Raw genomic sequence first — 22,192 nt, 5'->3', positions numbered from 1 at the left:
AGTTGCGTTATTTTTTGGACACACTAATTTGTGCATAATTAATTAACCTAAAATAATGTGTTCAACAACAGCCTTTTAATATGTATATAAGGCAAACTACATATGAACGGACATTTACATGTCAACATGACAGATTATAGCCGTCAGTTATAATCTGCAGCCACTTGTCAGGTTGATGTTACGTTTTCAAAACAAACTCAATTTCAAAATAGGCTAAGACACAACACACGATACAAGTACACAGATCAATCATTCATTTAGCGGTAGAAATTTCTGCACCATTTTAAATGTCAATTCCTAAATGAGATCATATCAAGCTTCATTCATCAACCGCTTTTCTCACCAGCACACTTGTGCCTCTCAGCGTTGCCCTTTGTTGGGAATCTTTGACCACAAACTGAGCAAGCAAAAGGCTTCTCTCCAGTGTGGGTTCTTGTGTGTATTTTTAAGTATCCCTTGGAAGAAAAATTTTGACCACAAACTGAGCAATCAAAAGGCTTCTCTCCAGTGTGGGCTCTTGTGTGGATTTTTAAGTATCCCTTGGAAGAAAAATTTTGACCACAAACCAAGCAAGCAAAGAGCTTCTCTCCAGTGTGGGTTCTTGTGTGTATTTTTAATTTTTCCTTTTCAGGAAATTTCTTACCACAGACCGAGCAAGCAAAGGGCTTCTCTCCAGTGTGGGTTCTTGTGTGTCTTTTTAATTTTTCCTTTTCACGAAATTTCTTACCACAAACTGAGCAGGCAAAGGGCTTCTCTCCAGTGTGGGTTCTTGTGTGTATTTTTAAGTGTACCCTCTGAGCAAAATTTTGACCACAAACTGAGCAAGCAAAAGGCTTCTCTCCAGTGTGGGTTCTTGTGTGTGTTTTTAAGTGTACCCTCTGAGCAAAATTTTGACCACAAACTGAGCAAGCAAAAGGCTTCTCTCCAGTGTGGGTTCGTGTGTGGATTTTTAAGGATCTCTTCTGAGAGAAAATTCGACCACAAACTGAGCAAGCAAAAGGCTTCTCTCCAGTGTGGGTTCTTGTGTGTGTTTTTAAGTGTTCCCTCTGAGCAAAATTTTGACCACAAACTGAGCAAGCAAAGGGCTTCTCTCCAGTGTGGGTTCGTGTGTGGATTTTTAAGTGTACCTTGAGAGCAAAACTTTGACCACAAACTGAGCAAGCAAAAGGCTTCTCTCCAGTGTGGGTTCTTGTATGTATTTTTAAGTATCCCTTGGAAGAAAAACTTTGACCACAAACTGAGCAAGCAAAGGGCTTCTCTCCAGTGTGGGTTCTTGTGTGTGTTTGTAAGGATCCCTTGGAAGAAAAAATTTGACCACAAACTGAGCAAGCAAAGGGCTTCTCTCCAGTGTGGATTATTGTGTGTATTTTTAAGTGTCCCCTCTGAGCAAATTTTCGACCACAAATTGTGCAAGCAAAAGGCTTCTCTCCCGTGTGGGTTTGCGTGTGCGTTGTTAAAGTTTCCTTCCTAGAGAAACTTCGACCACAAACTGTGCAAGCAAAGGGTTTATGACCAGTGTGGCCCATCGCGTGTCTTCTCAAATTAGATTTGGAACCAAAGGTTTTTCCACACTGAGAACATTTCCACCGTTTGCCATCAGTGTGACATGTCACATCATCGTCACACTGTTCATCGTCAGCAGTGTGAGCAGCGTGTGACGCGTCTTCACCATCTGACATAAGAGCTAACCGGCTGTCATCATTTGTCATTTGTTGTCTGCTTGGAGACTCCGCCCCTTTGTTCTCTTCATATTGACGTTCATCTTCAGTCTTCAAATGGACACCAGTCACGGGCAACTCTGTGAAGTGCTCCTCCTCTTCAATGTATGGTGGCAGCTGCTCCTCTTTTTTGATGTTGGGAGGCTGTTGCCGCTGCTCTTCTTTAACTTGCAGAGGCTCCAAGTCCTCCTCCTGTTTCACGCCAGGGAACTCTGGCTCCTGCCGCTCAGGAAAAATATATTTTTATATTTTTCATCTGCGAGACACAAGATACACATGGTTTAGTAAAGTTAATTTATTGTGATGTTATGTATTTTACATTGAAGTTTATCACATGGGCCACATGAGTGAATGAATAACAAATCTATACACAAGTATTTTTTTTTAAACTTTTAAACATTTTTTTTTAAACTCAACAAGTGAGTCACATCCTTTCAGGGCAATTCCCAAATGATTCCACAAATTAACACCTAACAGATACACACCTTTGCTTAATATTTGTTCTTGTTTTTTGTTTTTTTTATAGACATGTGCACCCCTTATATCATAAGGACTGTGTCTAATTTGGTGCTAATTTAAACTCAACCAAGTCATAAAATTTCATTGTATTGAATAAATAATGGATGTGTTGATTCAGTATATTTTGATTAATTAATAATCCTTATAGCTCTCTTTTGCAATTTGAATACAGAGTTGGTGTTTGTTTTATTTGCATTTGTCCAGATTTTCACACAATAGGTCAGATATTGTAAGAATAATGAACTGTATAATGTATATAATGAGTTCATGTTCAGGACATCCTTAGTTTTATAGAGTATCCCTATGATTTTTCACATTTTCCTTTTAACATTTTCTATGTGTGGCTTCCAAAATAATTTATCATCAATAACTACTACAAGGAATTTGTTTTCATACGCCCTTTCTATTTCAATTGAATTAACTCGGGCTGGGTTCAAAATATTGATATATCGATATCGTATAGATACGCCTTTTCATATCCCAATATCGATACATAAAGCCATGTATAGATATATCGACCCCGCCCCCAACACACACACACACACACACACAACACACACAAACAAATGCTTCCGAGCCCGTGTCACTTACACGGTGGAAGCCAGTATTGATCATCTCCCCACCCACCCCATCCCCTCAACCACCATTGGAACATTTGCACAAAAAACATTGTGAATGAGTGTCAGTGTTTTTTGTTACTTTTTTTTTTTTTTAACATAGCCTGTACTGTGGTTGTAATTGATTTAATTATTTATTGTTTTTATAAGGCCATGTTAAATAAAACAGTATTAATGTAACTGCAATTGATTCAATTCTTAATGTAAATATTAATATTTTTACTAATGCATTAAATTACAGCAAGAAGTTTCTACTATTTGCACCACTGGTACTTTTGACTGTCTAAAATAGGTGCTGCATGAATTCCTCAAATGAATCAAAAATCGTTGTGAATCATTAATCGAATCGAATCGATCCTGGAAATTTGAATCGATACCCAGCCCTAGAATTCACCATAAATTCATCCATCCATCCATCCATCTTCCTCCGCTTATCCGAGGTCAGGTCGCGGGGGCGGCAGCTTTAGGAGGGAAACCCAGACCTCCCTCTCCCCAGCCACTTCAACCAGCTCATCCGGCGGGATCCAAAGGCATTCCCAGGCCAGCCGGGAGACATAGTCTCTCCAGCGTGTCCTTGGTCGTCCCCGGGGCCTCCCGCCGGTGGGACATGCCCGGAAGACCTCCCCAGGGAGGCGTCCAGGAGGCATCCGAACCAGATGCCCGAGCCACCTCAGCTGGCTCCTCTCAACGCGGAGGAGCAGACTCCGAGTCCCTCCCGGATGACCGAGCTTCTCACCCTATCTCTAAGGGAGAGCCCGGACACCCTGCGGAGGAAACTCATTTCGGCCGCTTGTATCCGGGATCTCGTTCTTTTGGTCACGACCAGTGGCGCTCCTGCCATTAGGCAGATTAGGCAGATGCTAGGGGCGCTCGTGAGCAAAAGGACGACAGGGAAAGGAGAATTTATTGATTTTTTTTTTTACTTTTATCAGTCACGTAAACGTGCGCCTTCTGTTCAAGTAAAGCATGGCTTGCCAGCCAACCACATACATCCTTTCAAATTTGGCTGTGATTGACATCTACGGCTAGCCAATGGTAATCGGGATTGGGGGGGGGGTGACGCGCGCTCCGGAGACGCGCATTAGCCAAATCTACTTCCGCGTTAGATAGTGGTGCACGTTCGCCGGCCGGCACTGTCCCAATGACTGAGCAGTGAGCAAACGCCAAACCTCGATCCAGGATGACACAGTTGACATGGTTGGGAATCCTGCGTTCACTGGTCCACGAAACAACGTTCACAAGTGAGTGGCAAACTTTTGTTTTGATTAGTCAAGCCACACAGCACGGACAAATTGTAGCAATACACAGTATGCGGTTAACAGACCCACGCAGTCACACATCCACAACAAATACTTTGGAGTAGGGGTGTTAAAAAAAAATCGATTCGGCGATATATCGCGATACTACATCGCGCGATTCTCGAATCGATTCAATAATCGGCAGAATCGATTTTTTTTTTTTTTTTTTTTTTTAGGATTCACACCTTGAGCATGGAAGAATGTTATATGAACGGAACATTAAGCCTTAATATTTTATTTTAATGCTGTTTAAACATGAAACAGATTACAACCTCTATAAGACTGAAATTTCAGATAAATAAATAATACATTTTCATATAAATCTTACACTCTACAAGCTTACTGATTAGTATTTTCTAAATTTGACGGAAAAAAATCGCAAGAATCGACTTATAAATTCGTATCGGGATTAATCGGTATCGAATCGAATCGTGACCTGTGAATCGTGATACGAATCGAATCGTCAGGTACTAGGCAATTCACACCCCTACTTTGGAGCATAAAATTATTTATCACTAAAGCATAGTTGCAGTACAATGTAAGTTGAATTCTCTTTTCTTTTTTTTTTTAATTGCCAAGTTCGTCACGGTTGATGACTGTCACTAAGTTATAATAATAATAATAACAACAACAACAACAACAACAACAACAACAATAATAATAATAACAATAATAAACAGCACTTTACACATCCTAATGGATTGATATTTTTCACTGAACGCATATGTCGTTTCTGTATATGATCGACATATCTCAACTCAATCTTTTTTATCAAGCACTTTAAAACATCCATTGCTGCATACAAAGTGCATGGAATAGAAATCAGTCTTGCAGTGGACACAAGTGAAAGAAAATAACACAAAATAAAATTAATTATAGTAAATATAAGTAGGTAAGTATAAAAGCAAAAAAAAAATAAAAAAAATATATAAGATGTAGGGAAGTGAATAAGTAAATATAACTATAAATAAAATAACACAAATTACAGAAGGCACCATAAAACACTGAAATGATGCGAAGTTTCATGCTGAGTCAAAGACCAAAGAATAAAGATGTCTGGCAAAAATGATCCGAAATTTTATCCATATCGTACAGCCCTAAATCCAAAAAGCAAATGAAGGCAACTGCTAGCTAATCTCAGATAGAAGGGGCTGGGTCACAGTCATTCCGCCGCTTTTGCAGTTGTCACAATGCCACTGTTCAACCTGAACAACATTAGATTTAGGTTGATGAAGTGTGCTCCCCCAAAAAAGGTAATGCCCCCCCTGCACTCTCTTTCTGGTGACAGGTCTGGCTCTTTAGTTAAGAAAATGAAATGAAAATGCTAGTAAGCTGTCCTGGCTCAAACCTTAAAAAAAAAAAAAAAAAAACTGATCACGGTCAGATTCTCAGGTGGATGTGCAGGCTGATACAGCACGGACGTCATAAATTAACTGGGCTGCTCATGCTGTAGTGAAAAGTGAAGCTGGCGGCGGCCATCTTGTGTTGCCAAACCTACAGTAAGTTGACTTTTCAGCAGCATTTTTTCCACGTTATTTTCTTCCTCTACAGCGAAAATACCACTGTGACGTAGGTTCTACCATTAAGTATAACTGTGGGAAATGCTCTAAATGTCAATATTTTGTGGTTGGTCTAATAATTTGAGTAGGGGTCGTGTTTGTGTTTGGTCTAATAAGTTGTGCACGCTCTGGGAGCAGGGGCACTACCAGAAATCCTGCCGAGGGTACCAAGTTGCTTAGGAACGCCACTGGTCACGACACACAGCTCGTGACCATAAGTGAGGGTCGGAACGTAGGTCGACTGGTAAATCAAGAGCTTCTCCTTTTGGCTCAGCTCTTTCGTCACCACGACGGACCAATACAGAGTCCGCATTACTGCAGACGCTGCACCGATCCACCTGTCGATCTCCCGTTCCATCATGCCCTCACTCGTGAACAAGACCCCAAGATACTTGAACTCCTCCACTTGGGGGAGGATCTCATCCCCGACCCGGAGAGGACACGCCACCCTTTTCCGATTGAGGACCATGGTCTCGGATTTGGAGGTGCGGATCCTCATCCCAACCGCTTCACACTCGGCTGCGAACCGCTCCAGTGAGAGTTGGAGATCCCAGCCTGAAGAAGCCAACAGCACCACATCATCTGCAAAGAGCAGAGATGCAATGCTGAGGCCACCAAACCGGAACCCCTCGACGCCTCGGCTGCGCCTAGAAATTCTGTCCATAAAAATTATGAACAGAATCGGTGACAAAGGGCAACCTTGGCGGAGTCCAACCCTCACTGGAAACGAATCCGACTTACTGCCGGCAATGCAGACTAAACAGGGACCGAACCGCCCGTATCAGGGGGCCCGGTACCCCGTACTCCCGAAGCACCCCCCACAGGACTCCCCGAGTGACACGGTCGAACGCCTTCTCCAAATCCACAAAACACATGTGGACTGGTTGAGCGAACTCCCACGCACTCTCAAGGATCCTGCTGAGGGTGTAGAGCTGGTCCACTGTTCCACGGCCAGGACGAAAACCGCACCGCTCCTCCTGAATCCGAGATTCGACCTCCCGACGGACCCTCCTCTCCAGCACCCCTGAATAGACCTTACCAGGGAGGTTGAGGAGTGTGATCCCTCTATAGTTGGAACACACCCTCCGGTCCCCCTTCTTAAAAAGGGGGACCACCACCCCGGTCTGCCAATCCAGAGGCACTGTTTTCACCATAATTTATATTAGAATATTAGAGATGAAAACACAAATTTCAGAAAACGGGTTGCTCATTGGTTGAATTGATTTTTGATTAGTAAAAGTTAACATTTGCCTCGAAAAAAAAAAAAGGCTACTGGGAATATATAGAAATATGGTTGACGTATTGTAACTTGTTCAACCATTTTTCATTGTGCAAAAAAATAAATATGCAAAAAAAATAATGCAAAAATGTTGCGGAGTCAAGGTGTGAGACGAGGGTCAACACAGCATACATTTTGATCAACATGACATCAGCACTAATATTGTAGGAAACAAGAGAAAATTGTACATATTCAAAAAAGACCTCCGCTTATTTTTAACAATTTTTTTTCTCATTATCTGTAAATTTCAGCTTCTTAGCTCAATAGGTTCCAGGCCATGTGACCTATTGACCCCAACCAATGCTGCATCATAGTGCCATGTCTGATAGATGATGCCCACCTTTTATTTTATTTTTGTTTTCATTTTAGACTTCCACTTATTTTCTGCTTAATAGCTTCTAGGTCATATGACCTATTGACCCCAAATTAGTTCTGCCTCAAAGTGGCATGTCTGCTCGATGACACACACATTTTTTTCTCAATTTCAACATTTCCTTCATTTTAAATTACCGTTGACTTAATATTGTACATATCAATGTTATTGCTCAATATCACCCCACAAGAGTGCATTCCCAGTGAAATTTAAATTGGTTAAATTAAATTGTGAAACATTTTTTAAACTGTTAATAATAATAATAATAATAATAATAATAATAATAATAATAATAATAAAACCAAGCATACTTTAAACTGCGTTTGAATTCAATTTTATTTTTGAAAACCGATCTTTTATTTTGAAAACCCAATGTTGTTCTCGGTCACATTCTCCGCGCCAGCGTCTCTTCGAGCACACTACCGTAAATCCTAGAAAAGGGCGAACAGAAAAAATGAAGAGCGGCTGACTTGACCGCGTAAAAAGAAAAGGCGGCTGACTTGACTGCGTAAAAAGAAAAGGCGGCTAGCTTTGCCTCAGTTGTAGCTCTGCTAAATCCAGTTCGTATCGACTGAGAAATGTACCAAACCGACTGAAGAAAAAAACTGTGTATCGTAACAAAGTGCCCCGGTGAAGATTCCTTTCAAAATAAATTCGGACATATGGTTGAAAAGTGTCGATGAAACAAGTGACAAACCTGCTCTGTTCAACACAACTCGAGGCTGCTTGTAAACGGCGTCCAGCAGTTGACGTTGTCGCTCGTTGTCCTCCTGTGCTCCACAAAGCTCCTCTTCGTACTTGACTTTCGCCATTGTGAACATCTTCACACGATATTCACGACACTTTACGCTCACGATTGACGTCTGCTGAGCCAATTTGGCGATAGCAAACGCGTCTCGTTTTTTGGCGCCTAGCAAGCTAAGCTAAGCTAAGCTAAGCTAAACTAAGCTAAACTAAGCTAAGCTAAGCTAAACCAAGAAAAAATAAAGAGGGCCGAGAGATACGAATGAACCAGACACGAAACGTAGCAATTATGTTTGACTTGAATAAAGTAGTGACGGGGCAAAGTGTCGATGTGTCAGTTCGTTCCGTACGAATTCGTGTTGAATTATTTTTATCGTGAAGCCGAGCGTAAACGCGTCGTGCCTGGAATGGAGTCGCTCTTCTGCTACCACGTGAAATCTACGGCAATTACAGTTGGACAAATCTCATGTCACGAAAATGCTAATATTTAATTTTACTTAAAAAAATAATTTAAAAAAAGCTCATAAAATTATACGTTTAATTCTAGATTCATTTGGATAATAAAAATAAATAAACCTTTAAACTGCACTCGGACGAACAAGAAGAAACATGTTTACTTCCTGTACATACGAGTAGCCCAGTTTAGTTTTTATTTTTTTAAATCTCTATTCACTCAATCAGTATACAAAATATTGGGGGGGGGGAAATAATACAATCATTGTATACACTATAAACAATTAGAACATAGAACACGCCAGGAAAGTTAAAACATACAAAAGCTAAACCAAATAAAATCAATAGTATAACTGAAAGAAAAGAAAATAGTTTGATACAAAATCATATAAATAAATGATAAGATTGCAATAGTTATATGTTTTTACAGCTTTTGGACACAGACAACCAGACAATGACAAAAAATAATTTCTCATGGATACAAAAAAAAATCAATAAAGGATTGTTTCTTACGTGTAAATTAAGACTTATGAATGTAAAACTTCACTAGAATAATCATAAGATTTATCAAATGAAACTGTGTATAGACATTATTATCAAATTCAAATATACCAAAATAAGACATGCTTCCAAAGTAAGGAGAAATCTGGATAAATGTGGATTATAATGAATTGTGATAATGTACCCCAGAATTATTAGTAGCACAGTTTTTTTTTAAACATCCTTGCTGTTTTACCTCAGACTGTAAATCTGTAAATCCACCAAAGAGTCTCTGGTCTTTTTCTTTCTTTTTTTTTTTTTTTAAAGCTTTGAGCCAGGAAAAGTTCCAGTCGAGTGCCGGCCGGCAAATTCTATGCACTATTGACTACACTTTTTCTTTTCTTGCTCGGCCGAATATCGCTGCCAAAAGTCAGGTGAGTTGTATCCGTAATTGACCTTTCGCAAACTCCGCCCCCCCAAACGAGCATTGACCAATCACACATTTAGCAACCGTTGCTATGTAAGCATAGTCCGTCAAGCTTAACTCAGCTCTCGATGACGTCCATAGTCTGATTGATTTTATTTGATGGCTTACGAGACTGCTAACCACCATAAAACTTTACGGAAGAAGAGTGACAACCATTAACAAGCTCCGGACCTCCAAAATGATGAAGCGGTGTGCCTACGGAGTATGTAAATCGGACTGTGCTATAAGGTAAGACTATGCTAACTCTATCGGGCTAACTAGCTAGCTGTAGTGTAGTTTGCTTTCGGGGCAATAACAAAACGATATCAAAGTTATTGTAGTTACTATTAATGAATAAAATATATTACTAGAATGTCATTGCCATCTAAGTTAAGCTTGTTCAGTCAGTGGTTAATGTTAGTTTAATGTCTTCTGTTAGCTTTTGCATTCATCTAAATGTTGCGAGCTAACGTTAACGCAAAGCTTCGTCAAGTTTGGCAAACTTAAGCGTCCTAATAAGTGCCCCGAGCTTATCTTGTTTTCATTTTTCATGCAGCATTTTGTGAACGGACACCCGTCTCCGGAGTATCCCAACCAGCCATATAACCTTAACTACATCCATGGCTAGGGTGACATAAATATTTTTTTTATGATGGACAAAGAATAACAATGACTGATCTGATGCTTTCAAAGACGAAAAAAAAAAAAAAACACTAATGTTTAGCTAGCTATAAACACCGAGGTGTAGCTAACTTGCTGACCTAACAGTAATCCTCATATTTTAACAATACTAGACTAATATAAGTAAGAAAACTTACCCGGCAGTACAAGAGCACGACTGGTCCATAATGCTGTGCTGGTTGCATCTGAAGTATAGGTCATGGGGTTTTCTCAGATTTAGCGTATGTTTCCCCTTCGCTGGCTAATTTCATATTATGACTATAACCCTCCACTGCATATTGTAAACCTTTTTGCCTCGATCTGGAGGATATTGCACTGCTATTGCTCCAAAAGAAATCACTAATACACGCCGGTGTAAGTCTTCCCGTCACGGCTTGTGCTGTCGGAGGCACCAAGCTTGACGGACTAGCAACAGTAACTAAGGGGGGCGGAGCTAATGCGAAAGGTCAATTGCAGTTTCAAAACAACATTGAAAACATTTTCAGTCTTTCAACCAATGCCTCGGGAAAACAATGCCAAAATGCCATTTTTGAAACTTGGCTGGTGACCGTTTTGAATCTCTGAAAGTTTGTGGGTGAAACTGTAAAAAAAAAAAAAAAGGTTGTCATTTTGAATGATTTTATATACTTTTTGCAGATTCAAACCCACTTTTCAGGTTTGGAAATATTTTTTCAACGTTTTGAGAACGTTCAGAGTTTACAGGTTTCAAAAACGGGAAACAAATAAATGCCTCGGGAGAACAATGCCAAAACGCCATTTTTGAAACTTGGCTGGTGACCATTTTGAACCTCTGAAAATTTGTGGGTGAAACACTGTAAAATCATACTTTAAAAAAATGTCTGTCTTTTCTAAGCATTTTTTTTTTTTTTTTTTACAGCTTTTTCTGTGATTTTTTTAGTCATTCAAAATTTTTTGGGGAGATTCTAAACATTTTTTCAGTCATTCAAAAATGTTTTCGGAGATTCAAACCGAAGTTACGAGGTATTGGCAGGATTCTGATTCCAAACTTTTACCCTTGACTTCTCATTTCAAAACGAGTAATCCATCTTGTTCGGTGAGACGAATAAACATTTGGTTTCCCCGTCATAACAGCCCTCTGAGATAAACCCTGAGGACTGCAACAAAACTGAGTTTTGACACCCCTGAGCTAGTCTAACAGCACAACAACCTCCCAAAATCCCCACTTAACTGGCATTGCTGCTTGAAAGCGCCATCTTTTCTGTCATATGTGTGCACGTAAGGACCCAATATTATTTGTTGAACAGTTGTGATTCTTTCATAAACAATGAATTAAACAAGTTTCCTCCTGTAAACGTCATGTAACATATCATTTATACGCCCTTAAGGCAAGTTGGAAAATGTCCGAAGTCCTCTTGTTTTTAACGAATTTAAATCACCATAAATCATGCTGTCCATGGAACTGAGTGATTTAAAAAAAAAAGGGGTCCTCAAAGTGGACATACCGTCCACCCACTGACGAGATGGTAGGAGCAAGATGGCCGCCCTGTCGCTTCAACGGCTTGCACGGGCGTGTAAGGGCTATCTGCTATCCAGTCATATATACAGGTCGGTGTGCTCGTGCTACTCTGTAGTGGTGCCCCCTGCAGTCTACTCTGTGTACCTCAATGGGCCAAATTTTGCATTGACTCGCGATCAGTTGCGTTATTTTTTTGACACACTAATTTGTGCATAATTAATTAACCTAAAATAATGTGTTCAACAACAGCCTTTTAATATGTATATAAGGCAAACTACATATGAACGGACATTTACATGTACAGATGACAGATTATAGCCGTCAGTTAGAATCTGCAGCCACTTCTCAGGTTGATGTTACGTTTTCAAAACAAATTCATTTTCAAAATAGACACGTACAACACACAATACAAGTACACAGATCAATCATTCATTCATTTCGCGGTAGAAATTTCTGCACCATTTTAAACGTCAATTCCTAAATGAGATCATATCAAGCTTCATTCATCAACCGCTTTTCTCACCAGCACACTTGTGCCTCTCAGCGTTGCCCTTTGTTGGGAATCTTTGACCACAAACTGAGCAAGAAAATGGTTTCTCATCAGTGTGGGTCTTTGTGTGTCTTTTTAACGTTTCATTAACAGTAAATTTTCGACCACAAACTGAGCAAGCAAAGGGCTTCTCTCCAGTGTGGGTTCTTGTGTGTCTTTTTAAGTGTACCCTCTGAGCAAATTTTCGACCACAAATTGTGCAAGCAAAGTGCTTCTCTCCCGTGTGGATTCGCGTGTGCGTTGTTAAACTTCCCCTCTGAGAGAAACTTCGACCACAAACTGAGCAAGCAAAGGGCTTCTCTCCAGTGTGGGTTCTTGTGTGTGTTTTTAAGTGAACCTTGTGAGCAAATTTTCGACCACAAACTGAGCAAGCAAAAGGCTTCTCTCCAGTGTGGGTTCTTGTGTGTCTTTTTAAGTATCCCTTGGAAGAAAAATTTTGACCACAAACTGAGCAAGCAAAGGGCTTCTCTCCAGTGTGGGTTCTTGTGTGTGTTTTTAAGTGTACCCTCTGAGCAAAATTTTGACCACAAACTGAGCAAGCAAAAGGCTTCTCTCCAGTGTGGGTTCTTGTGTGTCTTTTTAAGTATCCCTTGGAAGAAAAATTTTGACCACAAACTGAGCAAGCAAAGGGCTTCTCTCCAGTGTGGGTTCTTGTGTGTGTTTTTAAGTGTTCCCTCTGAGCAAAATTTTGACCACAAACTGAGCAAGCAAAAGGCTTCTCTCCGGTGTGGGTTCGCGTGTGCGTTGTTAAAGTTTCCTTCCTAGAGAAACTTCGACCACAAACTGTGCAAGCAAAGGGTTTATGACCAGTGTGGCCCATCGCGTGTCTTCTCAATTGAAACTTGGAACCAAAGGTTTTTCCACACTGAGAAGATTTCCACCGTTTGCCATCAGTGTGACATGTCACATCATCGTCACACTGTTCATCGTCAGCAGTGTGAGCAGCGTGTGACGCGTCTTCACCATCTGACATAAGAGCTAACCGGCTGTCATCATTTGTCATTTGTTGTCTGCTTGGAGACTCCGCCCCTTTGTTCTCTTCATATTGACGTTCATCTTCAGTCTTCAAATGGACACCAGTCACGGGCAACCCTGTGAAGTGCTCCTCCTCTTCAATGTATGGTGGCAGCTGCTCCTCTTTTTTTATGTTGGGAGGCTGTTGCTGCTGCTCTTCTTTAACTTGCAGAGGCTCCAAGTCCTCCTCCTGTTTCACGCCAGGGAACTCTGGCTCCTGCCGCTCAGGAAAAATATATTTTTCACCGACATCTGCGAGACACAAGATACACATGGTTTGGTAAAGTTAATTTATTGTGATGTTATGTATTTTATATTGAAGTTTATCACATGGGCCACATGAGTGAATGAATAACAAATCTATACACAAGTATTTTTTTTAAACTTTTAAACATTTTTTTTTAAACTCAACAAGTGAGTCACATCCTTTCAGGGCAATTCCCAAATGATTCCACAAATTAACACCTAACAGATACACACCTTTGCTTAATATTTGTTCTTGTTTTTTTTTTTTTTATAGACATGTGCACCCCTTATATCAAAAGGACTGTGTCTAATTTGGTGCTAATTTAAACTCAACCAAGTCATAAAATTTCATTATATTTAATAAATAATGGATGTGTTGATTCAGTATATTTTGATTAATTAATAATTCTTATAGCTCTCTTTTGCAATTTGAATACAGTTGGTGTTTGTTTTATTTGCATTTGCCCAGATTTTCACACAATAGGTCAGATATTGTAAGAATAATGAACTGTATAATGTATATAATGAGTTCATGTTCAGGACATCCTTAGTTTTATAGAGTATCCCTATGATTTTTCACATTTTCCTTTTAACATTTTCTATGTGTGGCTTCCAAAATAATTTATCATCAATAACTACTACAAGGAATTTGTTTTCATACGCCCTTTCTATTTCAATTGAATTAACTTGAGCTGGGTTCAAAATATTGATATATCGATACCGTATAGATACGCCTTTTCATATCCCAATATCGATACATAAAGCCATGTATAGATATATCGACCCCGCCCCCAACACACACACACACACACACAACACATTCAACACACACAAACAAATGCTTCCGAGCCCGTGTCACTTACACGGTGGAAGCCAGTATCGATCATCTCCCCACCCACCCCATCCCCTCAACCACCATTGGAACATTTGCACAAAAAACAATGTGAATGAGTGTCAGTGTTTTTTGTTACTTTTTTTTTTTTTTTTAACATAGCCTGTACTGTGGTTGTAATTGATTTAATCATTTATTGTTTTTATAAGGCCATGTTAAATAAAACAGTATTAATGTAACTGCAATTGATTCAATTCTTAATGTAAATATTAATATTTTTACTAATGCATTAAATTACAGCAAGAAGTTTCTACTATTTGCAGCACTGGTACTTTTGACTGTCTAAAATAGGTGCTGCATGAATTCCTCAAATGAATCAAAAATCGTTGTGAATCATTAATCGAATCGAATCGATCCTGGAAATTTGAATCGATACCCAGCCCTAGAATTCACCATAAATTCATCCATCCATCCATCCATCTTCCTCCGCTTATCCGAGGTCAGGTCGCGGGGGCGGCAGCTTTAGGAGGGAAACCCAGACCTCCCTCTCCCCAGCCACTTCAACCAGCTCCTCCGGCGGGATCCCAAGGCGTTCCCAGGCCAGCCGGGAGACATAGTCTCTCCAGCGTGTCCTGGGTCGTCCCCGGGGCCTCCCGCCGGTGGGACATGCCCGGAAGACCTCCCCAGGGAGGCGTCCAGGAGGCATCCGAACCAGATGCCCGAGCCACCTCAGCTGGCTCCTCTCAACGCGGAGGAGCAGACTCCGAGTCCCTCCCGGATGACCGAGCTTCTCACCCTATCTCTAAGGGAGAGCCCGGACACCCTGCGGAGGAAACTCATTTCGGCCGCTTGTATCCGGGATCTCGTTCTTTTGGTCACGACCAGTGGCGCTCCTGCCATTAGGCAGATTAGGCAGATGCTAGGGGCGCTCGTGAGCAAAAGGACGACAGGGAAAGGAGAATTTATTCATTTTTTTTACTTTTATCAGTCACGTAAACGTGCGCCTTCTGTTCAAGTAAAGCATGGCTTGCCAGCCAACCACATACATCCTTTCAAATTTGGCTTTGATTGACATCTACGGCTAGCCAATGGTAATCGGGATTGGGGGGGGTGACGCGTGCTCCGGAGACGCGCATTAGCCAAATCTACTTCCGCGTTAGATAGTGGTGCACGTTCGCCGGCCGGCACTGACCCAATGACTGAGCAGTGAGCAAACGCCAAACCTCGATCCAGGATGACACAGTTGACATGGTTGGGAATCCTGCGTTCACTGGTCCACTAAACAACGTTCACAAGTGAGTGGCAAACTTTTGTTTTGATTAGTCAAGCCACACAGCACGGACAAATTGTAGCAATACACAGTATGCGGTTAACAGACCCACGCAGTCGCACATACACAACAAATACTTTGGAGCATAAAATTATTTATCACTAAAGCATAGTTGCAGTACAATGTAAGTTGAATTCTCTTTTCTTTTCTTTTTTTGCCAAGTTTGTCACGGTTGATGACTGTCACTAAGTTATAATAATAATAATAATAATAATAATAATAATAAACAGCACTTTACACATCCTTATGGATTGATATTTTTCACTGAACCCATATGTCGTTTCTGTATATTATCGACATATCTCAACTCAATCTTTTTTTTATAAAGCACTTTAAAACATCCATTGCTGCATACAAAGTGCATGGAATAGAAATCAGTCTCGCAGTGGACACAAGTGAAAGAAAATAACACAAAATAAAATTAATTATAGTAAATATAAGTAGGTAAGTATAAAAGCAAAAATAAAAAATAAAAAAAATATATAAGATGTAGGGAAGTGAATAAGTAAATATAACTATAAATAAAATAACACAAAATGCAGAAGGCACCATAAAACACTGAAATGATGCGAAGTTTCATGCTGAGTCAAAGACCAAAGAATAAAGATGTCTGGCAAAAATGATCCGAAATTTTATCCATATCGTACAGCCCTAAATCCAAAAAGCAAATGAAGGCAACTGCTAGCTAATCTCAGATAGAAGGGGCTGGGTCACAGTCATTCCGCCGCTTTTGCAGTTGTCACAATGCCACTGTTCAACCTGAACAACATTAGATTTAGGTTGATGAAGTGTGCTCCCCCAAAAAAGGTAATGCCCCCCCTGCACTCTCTTTCTGGTGACAGGTCTGGCTCTTTAGTTAAGAAAATGAAATGAAAATGCTAGTAAGCTGTCCTGGCTCAAACCTTAAAAAATAAATAAATAAATAAATAAATAAAATAAAATAATAAAAAAAAGGAAAAAAAAACTGATCACGGTCAGATTCTCAGGTGGATGTGCAGGCTGATACAGCACGGACGTCATAAATTAACTGGGCTGCTCATGCTGTAGCGAAAAGTGAAGCTGGCGGCGGCCATCTTGTGTTGCCAAACCTACAGTAAGTTGACTTTTCAGCAGCATTTTTTCCACGTTATTTTCTTCCTCTACAGCGAAAATACCACTGTGACGTACGGTTCTACCATTAAGTATAAAATAACTGTGGGAAGTGCTCTAAATGTAAATATTTTGTGGTTTGTCTAATAATTTGAGTGGGGGTCGTGTTTGTGGTTGGTCTAATAAGTTGTGCACGCTCTGGGAGGGGGGGCACTACCAGAAATCCTGCCTAGGGTGCCAAGTTGCTTAGGAACGCCACTGGTCACGACCCACAGCTCAAGACCATAAGTGAGGGTCGGAACGTAGGTCGACTGGTAAATCGAGAGCTTCTCCTTTTGGCTCAGGTCTTTCGTCACCACGACGGACCAATACAGAGTCTGCATCACCCTCAGACACTGCACCGATCCACCTGCCGATCTCCCGTTCCATCCTACCCTCACTCGTAAACAAGACCCCAAGATACTTGAACTCCTCCACTTGGGGGAGGATCTCATCCCCGACCCGGAGAGGGCACGCCACCCTTTTCCGATTGAGGACCATGGTCTCGGATTTGGAGGTGCGGATCCTCATCCCAACCGCTTCACACTCGGCTGCGAACCGCTCCAGTGAGAGTTGGAGATCCCAGCCTGAAGAAGCCAACAGCACCACATCATCTGCAAAGAGCAGAGATGCAATGCTGAGGCCACCAAACCGGATCCCCTCCACGCCTCGGCTGCGCCTAGAAATTCTGTCCATAAAAATTATGAACAGAATCTGTGACAAAGGGCAACCTTGGCGGAGTCCAACCCTCACCGGAAACGAATCCGACTTACTGCCGGCAATGCGGACTAAACAGGGACCGAACCGCCCGTATCAGGGGGCCCGGTACCCCGTACTCCCGAAGCACCTCCCACAGGACTCCCCGAGGGACACGGTCGAACACCTTCTCCAAATCCACAAAACACATGTGGACTGGTTGAGCGAACTCCCACGCACCCTCAAGGATCCTGCTGAGGGTGTAGAGCTGGTCCACTGTTCCACGGCCAGGACGAAAACCGCACCGCTCCTCCTGAATCCGAGATTCGACTTCCCGAGGGACCCTCCTCTCCAGCACCCCTGAATAGACCTTACCAGGGAGGCTGAGGAGTGTGATCCCTCTATAGTTGGAACACACCCTCCGGTCCCCCTTCTTAAAAAGGGGGAACACCACCCCGGTCTGCCAATCCAGAGGCACTGTTTTCACCATAATTTATATTAGAATATTAGAGATGAAAACACAAATTTCAGAAAACAACCTGCTCGTTGGTTGAATTGATTTTTGATTATTAAAAGTTAACATTTGCCCCCCCCCCAAAAAAAAAGTCTACTGGGAATATATAGAAATATGGTTGACGTATTGTAACTTGTTCAACCATTTTTCATTGTGAAAAAAAATAAATATGCAAAAAAAAATAATGCAAAAATGTTGCGGAGTCAAGGTGTGAGACTAGGGTCAACACAGCATACATTTTGATCAACATGACATAAGCAACTAATATTGTAGGAAACAAGAGAAAATTGTATATATTCATGTGCATACAGCCTTAAAAAAAAAAAAAAAAAAAAGGCCTCCGCTTATTTTTAACAATTTTTTTCCCTCAGTATCTGTAAATTTCAGCTTCTTAGCTCAATAGCTTCCAGGCCATGTGACCTATTGACCCCAAACCAATGCTGCATCATAGTGCCATGTCTGATAGATGATGCACACCTTTTATTTTATTTTTTCATTTTAGACTTCCACTTATTTTCTGCTTAATAGCTTCTAGGTCATATGACCTATTGACCCCAAATTAGTTCTGCCTCAAAGTGGCATGTCTGCTCGATGACACACACCTATTTTCTTCTCAATTTCAACCTTTCCTTCATTTTAAATTACCGTTAACTTCATACTGTACATATCAATGTTATTGCTCAATATCACCCCACAAGAGTGCATTCCCAGTGAAATTTGAATTGATACTGTTATTGTGAAACAGCTTTTAAACTGTTAATAATAATAATAATAATAATAATAATAATAATAATAATAATAATAATAATAAAACCAAGCATACTTTAAACTTCGTTTGAATTCAATTTTATTTTTGAAAACCGATCTTTTATTTTGAAAACCCAATGTTGTTCTCGGTCACATTCTCCGCGCCAGCGTCTCTTCGAGCACACTACCGTAAATCCTAGAAAAGGGCGAACAGAAAAAATGAAGTGCGGCTGACTTGACCGCGTAAAAGAAAAGGCGGCTGACTTGACCGCGTAAAAAGAAAAGGCGGCTGACTTGACCGCGTAAAAAGAAAAGGCGGCTAGCTTTACCTCAGCTGTAGCTCTGCTAAATCCAATTCTCATCGACTGAGAAATGTACCAAACCGACTGAAGAAAAAAAACTGTGTATCGTAACAAAGTGCCCCGGTGAAGAGTCATTACAGAAATAAAAACGTACATATGGTTGAAAAGTGTCGATGAAACAAGTGACAAACCTGCTCTGTTCAACACAACTCGAGGCTGCTTTTAAACGGCGTCCAGCAGTTGACGTTGTCGCTCGTTGTCCTCCTGTGCTCCACAAAGCTCCTCTTCGTACTTGACTTTCGCCATTGTGAACATCTTCACACGATATTCACGACACTTTACGTTCACGATTGACGTCTGCTGAGCCAATTTGTCGAAAGCAAACGCGTCTCGTTTTTTGGCGCCTAGCAAGCTAAGCTAAGCTAAGCTAAGCTAAGCTAAGCTAAGGCAAAATAAAGAGGGCCGAGAGATACGATTGAACCAGACACGAAACGTAGCAATTATGTTTGACTTCAATGAAGTAGTGACGGGGCAAAGTGTCGATGTGTCAGTTCGTTCCGTACGAATTCGTGTTGAATTATTTTTATCGTGAAGCCGAACGTAAACGCGTCGTGCCTGGAATGGAGTCGCTCTTCTGCTACCACGTGAAATCTACGGCAATTACAGTTGGACAAATCTCATGTCACGAAAATGTTAATATTTAATTTTACTTAAAAAAAATTATTTAAAAAAGCTCATAAAATTATACGTTTAATTCTAGATTCATTTGGATAAGAAAAATAAATAGACCTTTAAACTGCACTGGACGAATAAGAAGAAACATGTTTACTTCCTGTACATACGAGTAGCCCAGTTTAGTTTTTATTTTTTTTAAATCTCTATTCACTCAATCAGTATACAAACTATTGGGGGGGAAATAATACAATCATTGTATACACTATAAACAATTAGAACATAGAACACGCCAGGAAAGTTAAAACATACAAAAGCTAAACCAAATAAAATCAATAGTATAACTGAAAGAAAAGAAAATAGTTTGATACAAAATCATATAAATAAATGATAAGTTTGCAATAGTTATATGTTTTTATAGCTTTTGGACACAGACAACCAGACAATGACAAAAAATAATTTCTCATGGATACAAAAAAAAAATCAATAAAGGATTGTTTCTTATGTGTAAATTTAGACTTATGAATGTAAAACTTCGCTAGAATAATCATAAGATTTATCAAATGAAACTGTATATAGACATTATTATCAAATTCAAATATACCAAAATAAGACATGCTTCCAAAGTAAGGAGAAATCTGGATAAATGTGGATTATAATGAATTGTGATAATGTACCCCAGAATTATTAGTAGCACAGTTTTTTTTTTTAAACATCCTTGCTGTTTTACCTCAGACTGTAAATCTGTAAATCCACCCAAGAGTCTCTGGTCTTTTTTTTTTTTTTTTTAAAGCTTTGAGCCAGGAAAAGTTCTAGTCGAGTGCCGGCAAATTCTATGCACTATTGACTACACTTTTTCTTTTCTTGCTCGGCCGAATATCGCTGCCAAAAGTCAGGTGAGTTGTATCCGTAATTGACCTTTCGCAAACTCCGCCCCCCCAAACGAGCATTGACCAATCACACATTTAGCAACCGTTGCTATGTAAGCATAGTCCGTCAAGCTTTACTCAGCTCTCGATGACGTCCATAGTCTGATTGATTTTATTTGATGGCTTACGAGACTGCTAACCACCATAAAACTTTACGGAAGAAGAGTGACAACCATTAACAAGCTCCGGACCTCCAAAATGATGAAGCGGTGTGCCTACGGAGTATGTAAATCGGACTGTGCTAAGGTAAGCTATGCTAACTCTATCGGGCTAACTAGCTAGCTGTAGTGTAGTTTGCTTTCGGGGCAATAACAAAACGATATCAAAGTTATTGTAGTTACTATTAATGAATAAAATATATTACTAGAATGTCATTGTCATCTAAGTTAAGCTTGTTCAGTCAGTGGTTAATGTTAGTTTAATGTCTTCTGTTAGCTTTTGCATTCGTCTAAATGTTGCGAGCTAACGTTAACACAAAGCTTCGTCAAGTTTGGCAAACTTAAGCGTCCTAATAAGTGCCCCGAGCTTATCTTGTTTTCATTTTTCATGCAGCATTTTGTGAACGGACACCCGTCTCCGGAGTATCCCAACCAGCCATATAACCTGAACTACATCCATGGCTAGAGTGACATAAATATTTTTTTTATGATGGACAAAGAATAACAATGACTGATCTGATGCTTTCAAAGACGAAAAAAAAAAACAAACACTAATGTTTAGCTAGCTATAAACACCGAGGTGTAGCTAACTTGCTGACCTAACAGTAATCCTCATATTTTAACAATACTAGACTAATATAAGTAAGAAAACTTACCCGGCAGTACAAGAGCACGACTGGTCCATAATGCTGTGCTGGTTGCATCTGAAGTATAGGTCATGGGGTTTTCTCAGATTTAGCGTGCGTCCTGTATGTTTCCCCTTCGCTGGCTAATTTAATATTATGACTATAACCCTCCACTGCATATTGTAAACCTTTTTGCCTCGATCTGGAGGATATTGCACTGGTATTGCTCCAAAAGAAATCACAAATACACGCCGGTGTAAGTCTTCCCGTCACTGCTTGTGCTGTCGGAGTCACCAAGCTTGACGGACGAGCAACAGTAACTAAGGGGGGCGGAGCTAATGCGAAAGGTCAATTGCAGTTTCAAAACAACATTGAAAACATTTTCAGTCTTTCAACCAATGCCTCGGGAAAACAATGCCAAAATGCCATTTTTGAAACTTGGCTGGTGACCGTTTTGAATCTCTGAAAGTTTGTGGGTGAAACTGTTAAAAAAAAAAAAAAAAAAAAAAGGTTGTCATTTTGAATGATTTTATATACTTTTTGGAGATTCAAACCCACTTTTCAGGTTTGGAAATATTTTTTCAACGTTTTGAGAACGTTCAGAGTTTACAGGTTTCAAAAACGGGAAACAAATAAATGCCTCGGGAGAACAATGCCAAAATGCCATTTTTGAAACTTGGCTGGTGACCATTTTGAACCTCTGAAAATTTGTGGGTGAAACACTGTAAAATCATACTTTAAAAAAATGTCTGTCTTTTCTAAGCATTTTTTTTTTTTTTTTTTA

The 22,192-nt window shown here is 40.3% G+C and overlaps 1 protein-coding gene across 1 annotated transcript; it reads right to left on the bottom strand.

Moving 5' to 3' along the window:
• Nucleotides 1-326: 326 nt before the first annotated feature.
• LOC144006362 (uncharacterized) lies at nucleotides 327-19,658 on the bottom strand. Its single transcript, XM_077505170.1, has 3 exons — nucleotides 19,215-19,658; nucleotides 12,183-13,480; nucleotides 327-1,913 (listed from the first exon to the last, which is right to left on the bottom strand). Exons 2-3 carry the CDS (start codon nucleotides 13,215-13,217, stop codon nucleotides 327-329), a joined length of 2,622 nt encoding a protein of 873 aa, XP_077361296.1. The 5' UTR covers nucleotides 13,218-13,480; nucleotides 19,215-19,658.
• Between the last annotated feature and the right edge of the window lie 2,534 nt (nucleotides 19,659-22,192).

Source organism: Festucalex cinctus, chromosome 1 (assembly GCF_051991245.1).
Source record: "Festucalex cinctus isolate MCC-2025b chromosome 1, RoL_Fcin_1.0, whole genome shotgun sequence".
Lineage (NCBI taxonomy): Eukaryota > Metazoa > Chordata > Actinopteri > Syngnathiformes > Syngnathidae > Festucalex > Festucalex cinctus.
This window is presented reverse-complemented; position numbering and strand designations above follow the sequence as displayed.